This window comes from Pyrgilauda ruficollis, unplaced genomic scaffold, assembly GCF_017590135.1.
Source record: "Pyrgilauda ruficollis isolate IOZ18807 unplaced genomic scaffold, ASM1759013v1 scaffold2, whole genome shotgun sequence".
Taxonomy (NCBI): Eukaryota; Metazoa; Chordata; class Aves; order Passeriformes; family Passeridae; genus Pyrgilauda; species Pyrgilauda ruficollis.
This window is the reverse complement of record NW_024519206.1, coordinates 14904454-14924951: the sequence shown is the minus strand read 5'-3', so window position 1 is coordinate 14924951 and position 20498 is coordinate 14904454. Positions and strand designations below refer to the sequence as shown.

Genomic DNA, 20498 nt, shown 5'->3' with positions numbered 1-20498 from the left:
CCAACACGGCAACAATATTTATTCTAAGTAGTAGTTCACATCTGCTTCTCCAAAAGTTATCTTTCTTATCACCATCTTGTTACTCCAAGACAGCAGAGCATTTTGAATGCCCGATGTATTTAAAAGGAGAATCTGGCAGGGAGAGGAGATGTCAAGAACCTGTTGACATGAAATATAAATATCCCAGGCACTGGACTGTTTGAGTATTAGGGTTGTCCTGATGAAGAGAGAGGAAGGTACAAGAAGAAGGCGGAACATGAGGGCATCCAACGAGTTTCCTCGCTTGTTAAACTCCAATATGCAACTCTTAGAAAGAAATATTGACTTATAAAAAATATGGCCCTGAGTCAATGAAGCAGTACTTTAGGAACGTTGCAAGTTTATAGTCTCAGATTAGTTGTGAAATATCACATCCTTTCAAAGATCTGTTTACGTTGCTGGAAATGTGGAAAGTCTATTTTTAAGGTTGGGTATGCATTTTGCCTGTGAAGCCTGAGAACCCCCCAGTGTATCTCACTTATCCTTAACGTCTCGTGATTATCTGTGGACTGTGAAAGATATCATGGCAAATTAAGGCAATAAAAAGAGGAAGACATGTTAGGTAGATTCAGTTTATGTTGTATTTAAAACAGGTACTTAATAAAATTAAGGGTACAATTGAGGCTCTCTTCTCTGCTACCTAAAATACCAGTAATATACTCCTATGTGGAATGAACTGTGCATTTGCTGTTCTCCTTCCCACCCCAGTGGTAAGAAGAATGAGGACTGATAAGCGTGGTTTTGCAGAGCACAGTTTTACAGCCACTTACCTAGGCTAACTCTCGAGCCTATTTTTTTTCTTCCCCACAGGGCTTGCTCTCAGAAATCCTCCGAAAAGAAGAGGATCCCAAGACTGCCTCGCAGTCCTTGCTGGTAAACCTTCGGGCTATGCAGAACTTCTTGCAGCTGCCAGAAGCAGAACGAGATCGAATTTACCAGGACGAAAGGGAAAGGAGCTTGAACGCAGCCTCTGCGATGGGCCCGGCGCCTCTCATAAGCACACCGCCCAGCCGGCCTCCACAAGTAAACCGCTCTCTCTGCCTTTGGGATTTGCTTGTTGTGCTCTCTCACTGTCCCACTGGGTGAGACCTTTCTGAAAAAGAAGAAACCTTTTGCTGTCGCACTTTTTAAATACTCATAGAATCATTACTTGCAGTGCATATTGCAAATTAAATTTAAGAAATATAATGGATGATAGTAGCACTTTATTACTACCTATTTTCTAATTTTAAGATAAATTCTATCCATTATGATTCCTCCAGAATTTTTTGCTCATTTTATTGAGGTACAAGCTTTACTGGGCATGGAAGATGATAGCTTTTAGCTGTCATCTTTCTTACAATTCTTAGGTGCTTAATGTTTTAGCTTCAGATAGGGATTTTGAAGGATATGGACCATTAAACTGAGAGGGAATGAAAGCAGAAGTGTGAGTGCCTTCTAGTGCCTTAAAAATTATTTTTCCAGAAAGCAAACAGGTAAAACTAAAGTGATAGGGGAAAGAAGATCCCGTCCCAAAATGCTGGGCATGCTTTTACCATCTTGAGCTACTGACAACTGTTTAAAATAACAGCTTGCTATATCCATTTCTCTGAATGATTTGGGTATGTTCATTAAAGCTTCATGTACTATCTGTTAAAATGAAACTCCTATTGATTTCTCTAAAATTTATTTGATTTAATTCTTCAAAAATTACAAAGTTTGATAGAGTGGGATTGTGAGATTCAATGGTGCAGTCCTTGTGTCAATCAAGGAAACTCTGATGCTTGTTTTAAGGTACATAAGAAATGCATGTGGGCCATAGGAAAGCACAGGATTTCCACAAAGAAACATGGTTCACTCCAAAACCTGTATATTTTCAGAAATACTCTGCATTGCTCTGGCTCAAGGTTGTACTCATGCAAGGAAAATCCAAACTAATCTGCAGATATGTGGGAATCGTGCTGTATACACAGTACAGTTTTGCTAAACAAAGCAAGGCTTTGGGATTGTGGGAATTTTGTGACAGGTGATTTTTTTACAAAAACAGCAGGTTTTTGTTATCCAGTCATAGGCTTGTGACTGTGAGTATGTTCTATACCCGTTCAGAATGCTATAAATTCCTCTTGAGATTATTTTTCTAAGTTTCCTTCAGCTAATGGATACTAAGAACCACACTAAAGTAACGAATAGCAAAATTGCAGGAGGGAGGACAGAAGATCACCTTGACCTGCTGCAGTACTTTTCACAAGAGAATAAATTTTTAGCAGAAAAAACCAGACTGTACTAATGATGTAGATGATGTAGTTTTGTTATCATTAGCTGAGTTTAGTCTATAAAATCCACTATAGATATTTTTTTAAGATAAAAGAATAGAATCTATTTACGTAGTGATGCTTTTGTGGGAAATAGTTAAATAGAGATAACTGTGTTTAAAATAACATTTGAGTTTGTTTTAATATCTGTACCTGCTCCCACAGCCCAGGTAATTCAGAGCCAAGGCTAACCCTCCTTCTTAACTTATCTCTTTCTGCCAAGGTAATGTCTCACTCTGTCTCAAGTGGTCTTGGGCAATTTCACAGCTAAAGAACAGAGTTAATTACAGGACCTTCCTGAAGGATGTCAAGTCAGAGGTAGTCCTTGTACTGGTTTTAATTCACACTTAAAACTGTATAAATCCCTTGCAGCCAGAAAGAAAGTGAGACTTAGTGGTTTTCTTAACTGACAAAACATACTGTAAGTCCAAATTCGATGGGAAAGGGGGGCTAAATCTATCTGTCTCTACTGTGCTCTTGTTCATAATTACATTTCATTTTTTTTAGTGTGAATCAGGAGTGTAGTTAACCTAATTGTGACAGTTCAAAGTGGAAACGACATACGTTTTTGTTTTAATCCTTTTCAAAAGGAAAGCAAGTTTAAAAGGAAACATTATAGACTAATACTCGAGGTCTACAGAACAAAGCACTTATTTTTCCAGTTGTTGTGCTGTTCTCTGTCATTCAGCAAAACTCACTTATTTTCCCTAGTGAATAGATGGAGAATGTAGAAACCTCTGAGCTGTGATTCTTTGTGACCTTCTTACATGTTTCAGGAATCCCCCACTATAAAGATCTGAAGCACTTTTCACCTGCTGCTAAGTGTTCAGAGTCCTAAGTCCTAACTACAATACTTGATGCTTGAAATAATAGTGAAATTGTCCTAGTTGTAACACTGGCAAGTATAACTGTACAAATCACAGCAGAAATAAATTACAGTCAGGCTACTGCAAAATTTTCAATGCAAACTGCTACTGTATTACCTCCCCCAAAATGTCCACAGTTTATTGAATATTTGATACTAAGGAAATAAAACTACTATCATCCTTACTACTAAATTTATTATAAGCATTTATTTAAAGATCACTTTGCAGGAATTCAGCATAATATTTTTCCAGCTTGACTGTGAGCTTCTCGGATAACCATTGAAAGAGAAAACAGACCGTTTATCCTGACAACAGAATTTACACAAGAGCCAACATATTTAATATTAAATCTTTCGACCAGTGTAATGTTTGAAACAATTAAACTATGAAACCATGAAAAATGGGAGCTAATATGCCACACATGAAGGTTTATTTTGCAATTGCAAGTTATCAGTTTCGGAAGGATGTGAAAATAAACATCCTGAAAAGGATCTATTTTGCATTTTTGTGTTGCCAACTGGTGGCCAGACAGTAGAGCAGACTTAACCATTTAGCAGCTGAGCTTATTCTGTGTAAATTTTGCATTCTGTTGTATGCAAAAACAGAAAGTGTGACCTTGGAGGTCTGATTGGATAGTAGGAACTCACCAAGCATAAACCCTGGTGCCTAAGTTAGAAGGAACAGTTTTGAATTTATCTCATTTTTACAGCATTCTTACTAGTTGCTACTTGAGCGAATGTATCTGGATTGTTTCCAATTCTTTTTTGAAATCCTTTAAGAAGCTCTTTGTCCCTGTTACTTCTTCCTTTCTCTCTGACTTAAACAAAATGCAAAATCTTACTTTTTTTTTTTTTAATTGAAATCATTAGCCTCTAATGCATGAGCTTTTGGGATGCGTGTATAGCCCTCTAAGCTGGTCAAGTTGTAAAAGTCTGCTACTATCTTCCACACTGGTGGACTGAGCACAAGGAGACGGCGTACACAAGAATTTTTCCCTTGGACATTGTTCGAGTTGCCACCCCTGGGGCAGAAGCCTGTTTGTCAGGCTGTTTCCTGGGGCACTGGAATTTATAAGTATTAGCATCTCCATCAGGTAGGTACTGCATGGAGACATCATTTAACCTCTGCAAGCTAGAAGTAAAGGAAAAGATCCTTTCACATTCTATTTCTTTTAATCATTTTCCCCCACTCTTCAACACCTTCATCTTGCTGATCACCCCACAAAGGCCCTTTTGGGATATTCCTAGGTCAAGTTGAGAGAATGAGGCTATTGCATGTTATATGGAAATGAGAGAATCTGGGGGTACTTTAGAGGATGATGAGGTGCTAGGGATGGCCTTTATGTCTCATCAGGGCAGTTTGGGATGTGGAGGGAAGATGACTCCCTCCTCCTCTGTACAATTTGTTGAGGAGGATAGAGACAGGTGGACAGTTACAGATTTTCTTTTCCAAAATATTCTGCTTAAAGGTTTTTAGCCATCCTGCAGTTACAAGCACTTCTTTCTCAGGACAAGTAATCTCCATTTCTCCTGAGCCAAGGAAGAAATCTTTCTTGCCACCCATATTCCCCAAAGAAAATTTGTGTTAACCCTTGAGGCCCATCATCATCCTGTGTAAAAATAGAGTGTGTAATGTCAAGAGCAGAATATTATTTCAACAAGGCAATGTTTTCAGAAGTAGCCAAAAACTTGCATGATTCATGGTTCTAGGTACTCATTGACCAAAACCTTCATCTCATAAATACAATCCTGGCCTCTCTGACTGCAGATGAATTACAGTTCCTTCAAGTTAAAGCAATCGTGGGTTGGGTGTCAGAGATAGGATGTTACTCTTGAAAGAATGGTATCTAGGAGAGCACTGCTTTGATGGTGTTTGAGGACCAGTGAATCTCCATTGAAAGGAGTTCTGGATAACAGCTTCCTTGAAACTTTGTGGTGGAGTCCTAGTCCCATATGCATGTGCCATGTGTCACCACCAGCAAAATTTTTAAGTTGGCAAAATTTTAGATTTAGGTTGATAATCTTTGTGCCAAGTTGCATTTTAATGAAAGTAAAATGAACAAAATCATAAATGCAGTCCTCTCCTCCCACCCCCACAAAAACCACCATGGAGGAGAGTTAATGGAAACCCTGACACTTAACTATAACTGCACTTCCAGGCGCCACTGTAATAATGGAGTAGTAAACCTTGTCCTGATAAAAGCTGTTCTGAAAGCAACAGCATTTATTGTACCTCCTCTGCTATTTGCAGAGCAGAACTGAAAAGTAGTTTGTTTTGCCTGGAATGAACTACTTTATGAATTTTAATGTACAATGTAATATTAAAAGCTAAACCAGGATTAAAGAAGATTTTTGTTCCCAAGCTAAAACAGTAGTTATGAGAATGTGTTATATAAGATTTTTTTGTTTCAGTTTTGATGGGGAAGGAATGAGCTTCCATGTTGGTGAAAACCTCTTCATGCTGGTTATTCCTTCTATGACAACTTACTCTTTTTTTAGGAAAATTGAATTAATCCAGAACTTCTTGCTGCTGTAATCAGTCTTACTTGACGAGAAGATATATCTGGGTAGGGCAGGAGATGGATATGTTATTTTTTTTCAAGTATTCTTAGAAGACTAGATTGATTGGTGATAGGAAGATGGCCAAATGAATTCCTGATTCTCAGTGTGTTACATTTGTAAAATAATGCTCCCCTCTTCAGTTAGTATTTGCAAAATTTGGTTACTGTCAAAAAAAAAAAAAAAAAAGAAAAAAAGAAAATGAGCTGATCTGTGGTGTCTTTCCTAAACAGGAAAATGTGGCTGTAGGTGTGGGTAGGGTGGGAGGTTGTGCTTAAGTGTGGATGAGAGATTATGTTTTGTTTTGTTTTTCTCTCCAAAATGAATACTTTTTCCACCCCCTCTCCCAAGTCCTGAAGTTGCACCATTGAGAGCTTTTTTGTTTTCTGTTGGGCTTTTTGAGGAGGAGGATGTTTTTTCAACCCATCTTCAAAGAGCCTCTGTCTTGAACTCAATTCTAAATTCAACACAACAGCCTAGATGCTGCTTATGTATAAATTATGAAACAGTTATATGTATGGATATTCTCCAAGAGGTTAATTGGCATTATTGCATGGAATTCATCAGACCAGAACAGTCCAATAGTCTATCTAGACCAGCCAGAGTCTACACCTGATCTTTGAAAAGAAATTATTAAGACACAGGAGAAGAATTTTTATACTTGGCCAATGACGTGAATTGGAGAGGGAGAGGGTATGACTGCAAATCACACCTCTTGGTAATCCCCCAACCCATCATTTTATAACTTTAAGACTTTATTCCCCTGAAGATCTTTGGGCTAATACTGCTTTTTGATTCAGATATTAGTGTTTTCTGAATTCAATTAGTGTTCCCTAATTAAATATCAACAGAAGGCAATAGGAGTTTGTTTGTTTGTTTTAACTTTGATGACATATTAGATGCTGTTGAATTTATTGTACCTGTATAAAGAAAGATGTGATTTGCAAACGAGAATAAGGATTTTCAGTAATTCCCTTGGGTTAAATGCATATCCGTATTAAATTGGACATTGAGAAGTGTGGACCGAGTAGCATAGTTTAAATTATGTCTACAGCATGGTGTGTGATTGTTTTTGATGGTCTTCGTGTTCATAGCTCAGTTAAGTGATCTGTGAAGTACTGCTACAACATGAAGCTGTCCTTTGAAGCTCAGTAGCAATCAAAAAGGCAGTGTGCTTGCAGAAGAGACACATTTTGATCAAGATCACAAGAGCAAAGTGTTTCCTTCCCAAAATACTTGTGTATGCTAACTGAATACCTTAATCTTCTCATCTTCCCCTTGGGTCCTTCAAAGATTAGTTACAAGTTAAAATTATTTTTGGGGAGAAGGACTGAAATTTTTTTCCCAAAATTTAAACCCAAGGTTCAGGAAGGCATATTGACACAGCCATCACTTCTTCATTCTCTAATTTAGCTTAGGCTGATTTTTACGTGTACAGAAATAAGTCTGTCTTCAGTTGTATGTTTAACATCCCCACCAATTGTCAGTTATCTTCTGGCACGCCCTTCTTATTTAAAGGTTATAAAATTGCCACTGATTTTGTATTTTTAAATTATTTCACTGTATGATGTTCAGGAGATGCACCTGCTCTTGCATCCCTGTACTGATTTGTCTGGTGTGAGGCATACCTTTTCCTGCTCTGCAGTGGGAAGGAGAGTTTTGTGGTGCTGATCCTCACTCCCTGCTGCCAGGTGCCTCAAATGTTTCTGAGTAGCTTTTGGTCCAGGCTTGGCCATTCTCTTCTGCAATGTCACTGGTAAAATGTCACACTGCAGAAAAGGGTATGACTGCAAAGCACTAATTGTTTTCAGATGAAAAAAAAATCACATGATTAACTGTATGCCACATTCTGGGATTTTTCTCCATTTCCATTTTTACTTAGAACCCTTGTTTTTAGACACCAGAAAGTGCTAATGCCTGCCAGAATGGGGGTAAGGGAAGTGCTTGTGGACACCTTGTTCTTCTCAAATTTTGCCCCTTGTAGTTAATGGGAGTGTGTTAGACCAGTTCCTGAAAAGCCTGATGGACAAATCACATTCAGCAAAAGCAGCATGCCCTTCCACTTTCTGGGCTAGATTATGTTATATTAAAAGCACTATGGATGATAGCTAACACAAACTGAGCATGGCATTTCTAGGAAAAAATGGGTTGCTGATCTGCCTAAGTACATCTCTCATCCAAAGCCTTCAGCTCCCCTATTGTGAGACCTGTGACATATGAAAGCTCACAGAGAGAGATTAGAAGATGAATTATCATGTTGTCATGATTTCCTTTTGAACCTCAAGGGACTTCAGAGCACAGGAACATGCTGACTTGCACTGGATCAAACTGATAGTGAAAGTGTGGGTTTAGACACGTACTTGAGAGTAGGCTGAATCACCTTCTGGAAGTTCCAGGCTCTGTCCATTAGACCTAGAATTAGGCTGAATGACTGTGTTAAACTAGCTGTGTAACTTCAGAACAACCAAATTAATTCAGGTCTCAATAACCTCAGTATGAATCAGTATGTTTGAATTGAAATCTTAAAGTTTGATTTTGTTTACATCATCACCTTGTGGGTTCTTGGCAGAAATCCAGTTTTCCTTTCTTCTAATCCACTTTAGGATTAGTGGCCCATTAGGTCCACTAATCTTGAGCAAGCCTTGCAAGAGTAACTGCTAAAGACAGATGTTGTCCTTAACTACTGAGAATATTGTAGGATAAGCTGAGTACCTGCTGATTTTTTGTACCTCTCAACTGATATTGCAGAAACTGCAGTCTAACCTTGGTGGGATGATGCTTGGTGTTGAAACATCACTTCCATCATTTCCAGAGGATGAAGGAAAGGATAGTCTCCTGCACACCATGTCGCTACTGATGTATTTTTTTGTTATTTTCCTTAATGCTGCAGATGCAGCATAAAGGTGGTACTGTAATCATTCTGTCTTGTTTACATGTTTGGTGTTTATTTAATCTGGACTGCAAGAAGAATAAATATTTGATGTATGTAAGTGAAATACAACTAGAATCAGTAGCTTTAAGAAAGTCCTATCTTGGTTTCAAGAAGGAGTGGTTAAAGTATGCATTATTCTAAATGGTGTCTAAAAACAGCTTAAGAACCAAACTGATAAGATAAACTTTTAAAAATTCAATCTAAAGCCACAACTTTTCAACATTATCATGCATTTGAGTGTACTGGGCATAAGACATGAATCAAGATATATCTGTCAGATTTCTATTTCATTAGAGATTCTTTTATGTTGCACTTGCAATTTTTATTTAATTTGTGTGTGGCAAAGAAATCATGTAAGGATTCACAGGTCTCTACAAGACTGTTTGATAGGTTTCCACCTAATTTATGACATTGAAATTTGCAGTGGTCTGTTAATGGGAACTCGTATTTCAGATGCACTCGCCTGTTACAATGCACTGAATTTTCCTGTTTCCCAATTGCTGGAACCATAGATAACTTATAATGTTTATTCTGCAAAATGCAGAAAGAATATCAGAGAATGATTGGATAAAAGGAATAAAATGCAAAGGGGAACTACTTAGGGAGGGAAAGAGAGGAAAATAACTTTTTTATAATGAAAAACATCTCATATTTTCTAGGTCAAAACTGCTACTATTGCTACAGAGAGGAATGGAAAACCAGAAAACAATTCCATGAACATTAATGCTTCCATTTATGATGAGATTCAGCAGGAAATGAAGAGAGCTAAGGTGTCCCAAGCACTGTTTGCGAAGGTTGCGGCAACCAAAAGCCAGGTAAAATTCCCAGGGCTCAAAGAGCTCCATGTCCTGTGCAATTATACCCCCAGATCAGTTTCTATGTGATTTAAAACGGGTAGCTGGGTCAGTGTACCAGCCCAGTACAAAAACTCAGAACTCCTTGCTGAGTCTGGAGGTAACTTCTGGTTCCCCAGACAGGGTAGAGAAGCAGCTTCCTGAGATGTCTCACTCCCTTTTCCCCACCAGCCAGACACCTTTCCTTTGCCCATGGATCTTGGTGGCTCAGGAGGCAACAGGTTCATCAGTTCTTAGCTGGTGTGGATGTGGCAAAAGCTGTGGTCAAGATCTAGATATTGCTGCCAAATTCATCTTGAGGCTTTGGTGTTTTGCAATTACATGTGCTGCAGTGAGGAATGCTGGGGTGCTGGTTTTTTTCCAAAAACAAAATTTAGTCAGACCCACTTGTGAGACTGTGCATGAGAGGTGCACTGTCAAAAAAAGGAAAAAAAAAAGAAAAAAGAAAAGCAACAAAAAAAGACACCCCAAATAATTACAGTTGTACAAGTTATAGCTGAGAAAATATGTATAATTTTGTGGAACACAATGTCTGCTTGGTTACATATATGTTGCATATTCAGTTTTAAGCCTTTGTTTTGTGGTTTCCTATTCTGTTTTCTTTAACTGAAGATTTTCTGTTAAGTTTAGTGGCAAGAGGGAAATCAGCAAGCACTTGTTGGGTGTGATTATCATAAATGACATGTCTCTGAGAAACATCACTGGAGTATGCAAATGCATTGATTTAAGTGAGAATGTACTCAAGAAGTAAAGGAAAAACATACAGAAAAATGAGAAAGACTATAGTTATACAAAAACTTGAAAGAAATCACATGTTGAATTTTCATATTAGATTAAGGGTTAAATCCACTTAATCACTACTTCTTTGTTTTTGTAAAACAACTTCATAGAAAAATTCATCATCTTCCAGGGAAAGCTAGTGAAGCTCAGTTAGACCGATGTTTCTTGGGCCGTCAGCATTTTAGTGCTGGTTTTCTTTTTAACAGGGCTTTAACTTTTGACTTCTGTACTGTTCACGTTTTGGAGTGCACTTCATTGTACAGAAAGGATGTTGTCTCTTAACTTATATGGTGTAAGGAGCATTTAAAGGGATATTTTGGAAATGTTGTATCAAAATGATTAAACTCAAGCTGTGGACTGTAAAAATTATAGCTTTATAGGCCACATGCCTGCCTACCCTTCAATCACTGTCAAAGTGATAATTTCAACAGTAATATGTTTCTTTTATTGTGGGATTCTAAACACCAAGTGCTGTTTAAACATTAAACTGAATTGTTTATGTTAGTGCTGTACTCAGTGTGTCATACATCAGGCCACTATAATCTCCCATGGAATGTAAAAATTCTGTCATGAATCATGGCTTGTATATCAGAAATTACTGTAATTTTGATTGGAAATTACAGAGCTCTTGAAATGTTTCTAATTATGATAGAATGTTACAGCAGCTTCCAACCTGTGTGCTCCTCAGATGTCTTTATTTACATGTCAAAACTTGGGGTTAGAGAACTGTCCGTTTTCTGCACCTTCCCCTTTCTACTGCAGTCTTCTGTAAAACTAAGGTATGAAGCCAGTCTGTCAGCCCACATAATTTTGTTCTGATCTGATTTGTGCAATAGTGTATTTATTTAAGTGCAAAGCCTTAAAATTTCTAGGTGGGTCAGCTCTGTCAGTGCTGACTTTCAAAGGGACAGGCAATCAAAATGAAGCCTGAAAGCTTTCAGAGGATGCAGTGCAGGTTTATTTGAGCATTGGTATAAAATTTAGATTCTTGTACAAACTTTGCTACTAAGTACAGAAAACAACACCAAACACATAGTTCTTTTCCATTTTACTCTGGTGATTGTACCTGTGTTCCCAGGGGTTATTTTTCTCACCAATTTCAGCAATGTTAATTTATGTGTCTAGCAAGCTTTCAGGACTATAGTTAGAATGTCATTGGTACTAGAAAGCTGCTTTGCAGGAGTAACCTCCTAGGTAGACTAGGATGTGCTGTGTCTTCTTGAACTAGCAGACTGCTAGTAATCCAATTAATAATCTTTGACTCTGTAGCACTGCCACATGAAGAACATATTGCATGTATTGTAAAATATTCTTCATTGGAGCTCTTCAGTGGTACAAGTAAACATTTCTTGGGGCCAAAAAAGTCTCCTTTGCACATAAAAGAGGCTTGTTCAAACATATTCTCTATGAGAACCTCTCTTGAGAGAGATCTCTTTCTGATATTTTTTTCAATTTGGAGATATTGATTCCATACTCAGAACTGGAAATCATGAGATAACCCAAGTTATAGTGAAAAGTCTGAAGGACACATATTAGAAAATGATGTGTTGATTAACATTTTTGGTTTTAAAAATTGCTAAAATTGAACGTTGCTGATTTTATCTCATTTTGGAGATAAAAAATTAATTTCTGAGTCCAGTCTGGAGTTGTGGTGTAAAACCATATGTGACCTAAACCAGCTCTGTGAGGGGACAAAGGCCTGGAAGGCCTTGCCATTTTTTTTTTTTTTCCTTAATAAACTGATTTGGGGCAACATTAGATTGGATGTCTAAGCAGCCAGCATCTGCAAGATGGCTGGGCTTGCCTGAGCCAGGAGACTGCAGATAATGTTCTGCTGACTAGAGCACTTTGTACAGAATTGCTACTAAATGATGCGCTACAGGAGTTTCTATTTGGGTAGCGCCAAGGTAAAAAACGAGCATCTTCCCTAGCTCTGTGTTAGTGCCTTTGGCAAGAGTGGAACTGGAAATCCTGGGATAATCACTTCATTACCGTGAAAAGTCTGGAGGAAACATATTAGAAAATAATGTGTTGATTAACAGTTTTATTTTTAAATCCTCCTGAGTTGTGGAGGACTATCCGCGTGTGGACCTGATGCTCAACAAAGCAGCTGGGGCCTGCTGTGGCCAAGGTTGTGGGATCAGACCGAGGTTGCAGCGCTGTTAAGAGAGTTCATTTGCTGATTCAGGTGGGGGATGATTTGCCTGCTTGAAGTTTCATGGTGCACTTTGCTGGCAGTTTGTTGTTGTTCCCAAAGGAAAGGGCCTATCTGGTATGTGGGTTTGAATGGGTTTCGGGACACAGCTAGGACATTCTTTGAATTGTTGAGTTCTTTTCCCATACAGGAATGTTTCTGTATGGTTTTTAAGTTTCTATGGTTTTAAGGATCAATATATTATCTACAGAATAAATTAAAAATCTGTTAAATTCAAAATATACACTTCAAAGGTTACTATGATTATACTGAGGAGCTAAGGAAAATACTACAATTCAAATTCCTGGAATTCATCATATCTTCAGGGAGTTTTAGAACTTTAATTGGCAAAGCACCTAATGTCCGTGTTTAAAATCTTGTGTTTTTATTGTAGGTTGTCTTTCTAATAGGCCTGCATGGGGCTTTTTAAAGATTATCTTGAAAAGAAAGCTTTGCAAAATGTACACAAAAGGAAGACAGAAAAGTTTACCAAATGTTTTGTCTCTTCTCGCAGGTTGTTGATTCCTAATGGCAGAGTGGCAATGCCAACAGTATTTTTTGCTAAAACTTAATCAGCACACCTGAATAACTCTAAATTAAAAGAATCCACACATAAAATTTTGTGGCATTACTTTTACAATTTCATCATATTGGGTTTTTATTAAATTTGTAACCTGAAAGTCTGATTCGAGTATTTATGGAAGCACATTCTTAATTTTGTTATTAAAAAAAAAAAAAAAAAAAGTTGATTTGTATAATGATCATTAAGATACCATGGTTCAGTAACTCTGCAGTGGTTACGATGTTCTCATGTGGGAGCCAGGGATGAGTTTTCCTTGATGGTGACAGATGCTGAAATCTAATTTTATTCCATAAAAACAGATAAACAAGCAAACAAAACCCCCACACCTAAGAGCCCTGAGATATAAGGTAGGTAGAGACTTGTAGCGTTTCTGTATGTTTGCTATGTTCTGAGAAGTTAGATTTATGTTACGGCTTATCCTGAAAAGCTGTGGCTCGCATGTGCTAGTATGAAGCAGGGAAGAATGCAATACTTTGCTGAAAATCAGGTTAAATTGCTAATGCTTTCTTAAATTTAGGAAATTACAGTTTGCAAAAACTGCAGTAATATTAAGCTCTGTACCTCTGAGAGTCCCATGCACTACAGTTTCAGGCTGCTAGCCTGCATTATTTGCCTAAATAAGTTTTATTTTTATTGAAATAAACAGGTGAAATCAATACTCTTCTGCAGTCAATCCTGCCGATGGCTCTTTATGGCACCCATAGGTGCCAAATGCCCTCCCTTCTCACCGAATGAAAATGCCTGTATGTGGAAGGTGAGACACTTGGTTCTCACAGAATCATGCTTTGATTTTAAAATAAATCTAATGGAGTACTACTCATACCTCCAGAAACCTGATCTAATGATGTAGTTCTGACCTGTTACTTCTGAGCTGTTGTGTTGTGTTGCCCAGTTTCCTGTTCTTCCATCCCTGTCTTTCGCTTTGGTTAGTAGTAGTTTCACGTACAAAGTGTGGAGGTAAAATCATCGTTTTCAGACTATGCTACAGACTCCATCCTGAGCCATCAGACAAGTATTTTATGCAGTGGCTATTTAATTAGAAGGGTTTGACTTCTTGCCTTTGTATGCACCCAGAGTGTTCTCTTCCAGGAGGCTGCAGGAGGAGATCCGACAGGTAGGCACTAGGCAGAGCATCTAGCACTCATGAGTAGATGGGAAGGAGTTAAATGGGAAGGGAATGCTAAACATTGGCACTAAAAATGCTTTTGGCATGCAAATACCATGCTTTTCCTGACATAAATATTTTCAGAATAGGCCATTAGAGTTCAGGTATATAAAACCCTGCTTTTACTGGAAATTTTAATGTTGTAGTAAACCTAGAGATTTATAGTGAAGAATTGATGTCTGTTATCTCACTTTTATCTTTTTAACCAGCAGTTTTATAAATGCTATATCTTTGATCTGGCTTTTTCCATCTAGAGACTAAGCTATATACTCTAATAGGAAAGTCATTTTTAAACAGCTTCCCACACTGAACAAGCACGGTATTGTGGATCTGGCACAGAGATGTAGCATGCCATTACCGCAGATATAGAACAATCTATTCAACTATTTTCCAGCTGGAGGAAAAGAAACCTTTTTATCACCAAGAGTAACCCTCTGGTAACAATGTGGCTTTAGGAGGGGATTTTGAAATTTATTTCCAAAGCTGTTTCCTCAGGGCACTGCACCTCAGGCTGCCCAGAGGGGTGCAACCTGCAGGGCAGGAGGGGGCTCGGTCCTTTGCCCATCACCCTGCTCTCAGTCAAGTTCTCTCCTGCCTTTGTCTCCCTCAGAGCAGCTGAGTCACTTCCTGGGTTTAAATCTTGGCTTAAAAACCTCCTTCCCCCCCATCCCCCCCTCCCCCCCAACCTCAGTGTACAATGGATTCTCTGTGGAGCAGGGAGGGATGCTGCACAGGGAGACGAGAGGTGGAAATACAATGTACTCTGAGGTCTGCTGTTTCACAGGTCCACCTGGAAATAAACCACTCACCCCGGTGCAAAGGCGAGATACGGTAGTTAGAAAACATTAGCTGCAAAAATACACAACAACATCTATTTTTTATTATTTTTAATGTTGTTTTCCTCCCCCCTCTTTGCCTGGGGGTGATTGCTCTGGCAGTTGAAGAGGTGCCATGAGCAGCAGGAGTCGGGCTGGGATCGGGTGTCAGCAGGGATGCAAGAGGAAGAGTGTGAACTGAAAAAGCAAGATGGGCTTTTGCATGTGATCAAGAAATTGCCCCATAAAGCGGCATGTCATTCAGTGAAACTGTGAAACTTGGCAGATAGAGCTGATTTGTTTCTTTCACAAAATATCAAATTACGGAGTCATAGTGTGTTCTGTCTTGCCCAGGTCAGAGGAAAAAAGATTTTCAGGTTTCTGGTAGGGAAAAAAAAATGAATGTTCCATGTCCTTCCTCTGCCCCATGTCCTAGTCTCTCTTACAACATCTTTGCTCAGAAATAAAGGTTAAAATCTCAGGAAATTTCCATAGCTTTAAAAAAAAAAAAAAAAAAAAAAAAAAAAAACCAAAACAAACAAACAAACAAAAAAAACCCAAACAAAAAAACCCAAAACTTCTCAGAAAGGAAGTAGAAAAATTGAGTTTAGTTGACTCTCTTATCTCTTGATCACGGTAGACCCAAGAAAGGGCTGGCATTGATCCTGACTGTATCCCACATTATTGGTATGGCTTTGGTGGAGTGGCTTCACTTCAGTGAGCCTTGGGTTCCCCCTAATAATGAATAGACAGTAGCTTCATGAATCAACAAAGATGCATTGAAGAGAAACAACCTTAAAATCTTCAAGGTGGTTCACATCAGCATGTAATTGCCCGTTAAATCTACACAGAGGAGGGAGAAAAAGGCATTAAAACCTGAAATAAAAAAAAAAAAAAACATAAGAAAAAAGAAACAGGTACAGAGAATACTTAATTGGTAAGAGGATTATATTGACCTCTTCAAACACCTCCTTGGAGCCAGGTAGCCCTTTCAACATGTTAGGCAGAGGCTAGATTTGTTGACACACTGATGAAAAGGAGTGCTTCCTGAGCATGCTTTACACGTGGGGTCGAATCAGCTGAGGCTGGAGGTTCCCAGCCAGACGGGTGGCAGCAGGAGCTGTTCAAATGCTGCCGTTTAAAGGACTGGTAGCAGCTTCAGGAGATGGAGCGTATTTGAGCCCTGAGGAGAGCTTCCCTGGAGGGATACGGTGCACACCTGCCCTGCTCTGGTTGAGAGTTAATGCTTAACGCTCTCGCGGCCGCAGCCTGTGGCGCGTTCCTGGGAGGCGCTGGGACCGCTGAGTGCCTGGCAGGATGTGGCCCGCAGGTGTCCAGAAACAGCAGAGTTGGGGGTTTTGGTTGGATGGTTTTTGTCTGATGGAAAGAGCATAAATGAGTGAGAGAAACTAGGAGAAGTACAAGTTTAAGTCATTAAATGTACAAATGAAAAAAGAGAGCCAAAAAGAGAAAGCTCTTTACAAAATATAAAATTATGTTAAAGCATCAAGACGGCACAACATAAGGAATGTTTGGTACATGTTATTGAAACTGAAAAATCAGAGTATGGAATGAATTATAATTTAGCATAATCCATAATTTTACAGTTTTCATTTGAATTATTTATCTTATATGATTTGATTAAAGATAAAACTGCCTGACAAGATCTCTAACATCTCTGCATGTCTTAATGTCAAATGAAAAAACTCCATGTTATAATTTTACCATTTTAAATTTTTTATTTGTATTGTTTCTATATAGCTCCCTTTTATTTTTAAAGCATATTTCAGCTACTCATTGTGTACACGCAATTCCATAACCCATCAGGCTTCAGTGTTGCCTCAGTACCTCTGATTCAGTAAATCAGATCATAGGCAGCATGCTGTCATATAATAAGGTGTCTGATCCTTATTACCAGTTTGTTGATGCACAGACTCCTTCAAATTGACCATTGCAACACATGGTTTCCCCTGAAACTAGCTGTGATAATTAGCGTGGCTCTAATGAGACAGAATGTCACTGATCTTGTGCTGAACTGTCGAGTATCGACGCTACGGATGGGAACTGTCAAAGCTTGCCATCTGTGACAGAGCTTGGCATATTCCATTTGCAAGGTAGAGCATGCTCAATAGACTGTTTTTAAACAAATGGTCCATTTCTTGATTAGGGCTCTGTGTTCTGTTACTGTGGAAGACTTTATATCATAGTTAAACTTCTTGCTTTTTTCCCCCCTTTTTCTTCTGCTGGGGTAAGCTCATTAGGAAATGAAAACATTAATGATTCTCAAACCAGTCCTTCAGTCATCTGTAAGACTTTTGGGGAGAAGTGGGGAGGATCTGATCACATTAATTCTTCTTCCTTCCCCAGTTATCTTAATGTATTTCTTCTAGGGCTTGCGATCCCACAAGCCTTTTATCTGATTTTTTTAAGCATTGAGGGGTAGGGATGGCATAGTTTTGAAGTATAGAAGAACAAAAATTAAAAAGTCTCAGGTGACGTGCAGCAGGAGCATGTGCACCTGGGATGAAAGATTGAACTGGTCAGGAGAGTCAGGCACCCAGGCTCCTGGGACTGGCCCTGCAAAATGCCGTGAAAAAAGTCCAGCGCTGCTTATCATTCCAAAATATGCTTTGTTGCTTTTTATTTCCTCCTTCTCTGGCAGACCACACAGGGCTTGTTCTGAAGAACATTTTCACTAATCTGATCAGGCAGCCAAATACGCCGGGAAAACTGCTTTAATGATCCCACTAATTACCTCAAGTCAATATGAACTGTATTATTAGACTGAGGGAAAATATTCCATTAGGTCTCCCCCTTGGGAGTTTCTCCGCTTTGTGATGTCACCGAAGCCTTCGCCCTCTCGCTTGTAATTAATTTTATTTACACACGCAGGCACGCACAAGGTCACACCTGCACAACCGGAGCTGGCCAGGGAGCTAGTGGCACTCAGGCTTAATCAGATCTGTCATAATTACCATTCTGCATGTTTCTGACACACGCTGTGAAATATTTCAATTTAACTGCCGCTACCAGCACAACCAGATGTAGTGTGAGTGTGGCTGCATTGGAAATATTATTCCTCAGGATAAACTCTCTCCTCCTCCTTTTTCCTCCCACCCCCTCTCCCTTTTACAGCTAATGTGGCACAGAAGCTGATGTATCCTGTAAATCTTGAATGCAGTGCTAGATTGATAACAGCAGATTAGACAGTTTAACCACAAACAGCTTGTTCATTTTTCACAAATGAAAACCACATGTGGTGTAACTAAAATTTCAGGCTTTTTTTTTTTTTCCCTCCTCTTTGGTTGTTGTTTCCTTTTGTGTGTGCGTGTGTGTTAAGGTCTGCCTTTAGCTGTAAAGGGGTGAAATAAAAGAGTAAACATACAGGGGGAAGAGACACTGCTGTCTTTGGAGATTATTTCTCTTTGACCTTTATTAAAAACCTACCCTGTTTTGGCAAAGAAATCAGATACTGCACAGGGGTTTGTCACTCACTCTGAGACTTTCTAATCTCTGGGGTTTATGCCCATTTATTAAAGAAGTCGTCCTACCGTGCTGGTTTTCAAAATAACATGCCAGCAAACACCTCACTTTAAGAAGAGCTTCTAACCACAAAATGTAGCCTTCACTGCTACCTAAATTTAACAGAAATAAAATTTTCTGGCAAAGTTTTACACCATGGATTTTGTCTCCCTGCTAACCCTTCCCTGTACCTCTTCCTTTTGGGAAAAGATTATTTTTAAAAAAGAATCTCAAAGTCTTTAGAAATCTTTGGAAATGGAAAATTGATCATATTTTTATTAAAACATTCCCATATTTATTTTGAAAACAGATTATGAAAAGTTAAATATTTTCTTATGAAAACACTTTTTAGGAAACTAGAAATTTCTGTAAATTGTTTTGGGTTTTTTCATAAATTCATTTTTTCAGGTAAATTGTTCAGCTTTCCCTAATTAAACAGCCATCAGCACTTGGTAAGGTGTTTTTTTTAAACCATCTACTCTTTAGTAGATCACAGTTGGCTAGTTTACCTACACAGAGAAAAAAATCTATGCTATTTTGATAGAAAGTTTTAATTATAAGACTCTAAAATAATTTTTGCAGCAAGGAAAAAAAATGTAAAAGTGTGCAGAATGGAACTGAGCAGATTCTCCGAAAGCTGTTCCAGGTATTGTCAGGCAGGAGGAGTGGAGCAGTACATGGGATAGAAATTCATTAAATCTAATCTGTAATAAGGCTTCCAGGGGAGGTTTTTTTTTTAAAAAAAAAAAAAAAAGTAGCTTTAGTAAGAGGGTGTTTTATCCATTGGCAGTGATTTGTGATGCAGTGGCAATATTGAAAGTGCAAGACTCAGGGAGCTAAGACTCAGTTTGAAGTCAGTCACATGAAGGTGAACAGGACAGGTTTTGAAAGCTACTAAAGGTGCAGTTTGTAGCAGGAAATTTGGCTGTGTTGATGGCCCCCCAGGCTGCTGCAGACAAGGTTAAAGACCCGTGCTCATACCAGTTGGCCAGCAGCTACTGACTGCATTTCTGACTGCATAACTAGTTTCCCAGATCTGAGTTGGTTGGTGCAGGTGTGCCATCAGTGTCCCTCACTGACGGCAGTGCCATCTCCATTAGTGACTCCCCCAGGATCCGTGCAGGCCCCCAAAAAAGTGAAAATCTTATTCTGGAGGAGCAGCCAAATCCATGGAAGTGCTGTGGCGGCAGATATCAGAAAAATAAGTGTGAAGTAAGATGAAGAGGAGGACAGGAAGGGTTCATATTGGATGAGGCAATGCTGAAATGAACTGTCAAGATTCTTGCAAAGATCTGGAAATACAGCATTCATTTCTCCAGAAAGCTATTCAAAAAATGTCACGCAGTTGGGAAGCACTGGATTGCCAAAGGAAGAAAGTATGGCACCCTCTGCCACCTCCTCTGAGCCTTTTATTTTTAGTTTTTCTCTCTTAGGTAGAGGTGTTCTGGTTCCTACACTCCAGATGTGTGAATCAGTTCTTCCCCAGGCAGCACCTGCTGTCTGCCTGACAAGAGGTGCTGTTTCTGGCAGAATGGATTTTCTTAATCTCTCTTCCTGCTTTCTATACCCTCACCTTCTGTTTTGTTTTTATCTCACCACCTTCTCTTATTCCTCTCAATATGGCTCTTCTCTTAGTTCTCGTTGGACTTTTCCCACCCCTTCCTGGCCCTTAAACACCCTCACTACCCACTTTTGCTCCATCTGCCTTTTTATCCTGTCCTACCCCTGTCCCGTGCCTGCTGGAATCCCACCCCAGGCACATCCCCACACACACCATGACTTTATACACGTATTCCTTTGTGTGTGGGGCACAGTGTGGGCACTCCATGCCCTTGGCCTTTGCTGGACTGGTCACCAGCACTGCTGGCTTTTAGGGTGAAGCATTGTTCCTTTCTCTGC

General features: G+C 39.0%; 1 protein-coding gene across 5 annotated transcripts in view; it reads left to right on the top strand.

Annotated features, from left to right (window-relative positions):
• SATB1 (SATB homeobox 1) overlaps positions 1-20498 on the top strand; it is a 74664-nt gene that overhangs the window by 38445 nt on the left and 15721 nt on the right. For all 5 annotated transcript variants that reach the window (XM_041466552.1, XM_041466554.1, XM_041466553.1 and 2 more), the window contains 2 exons: positions 850-1062; positions 9346-9501. In XM_041466552.1, the coding sequence (XP_041322486.1) occupies positions 850-1062; positions 9346-9501 (369 nt within the window). The remainder of the gene's footprint in view (positions 1-849; positions 1063-9345; positions 9502-20498) is intronic.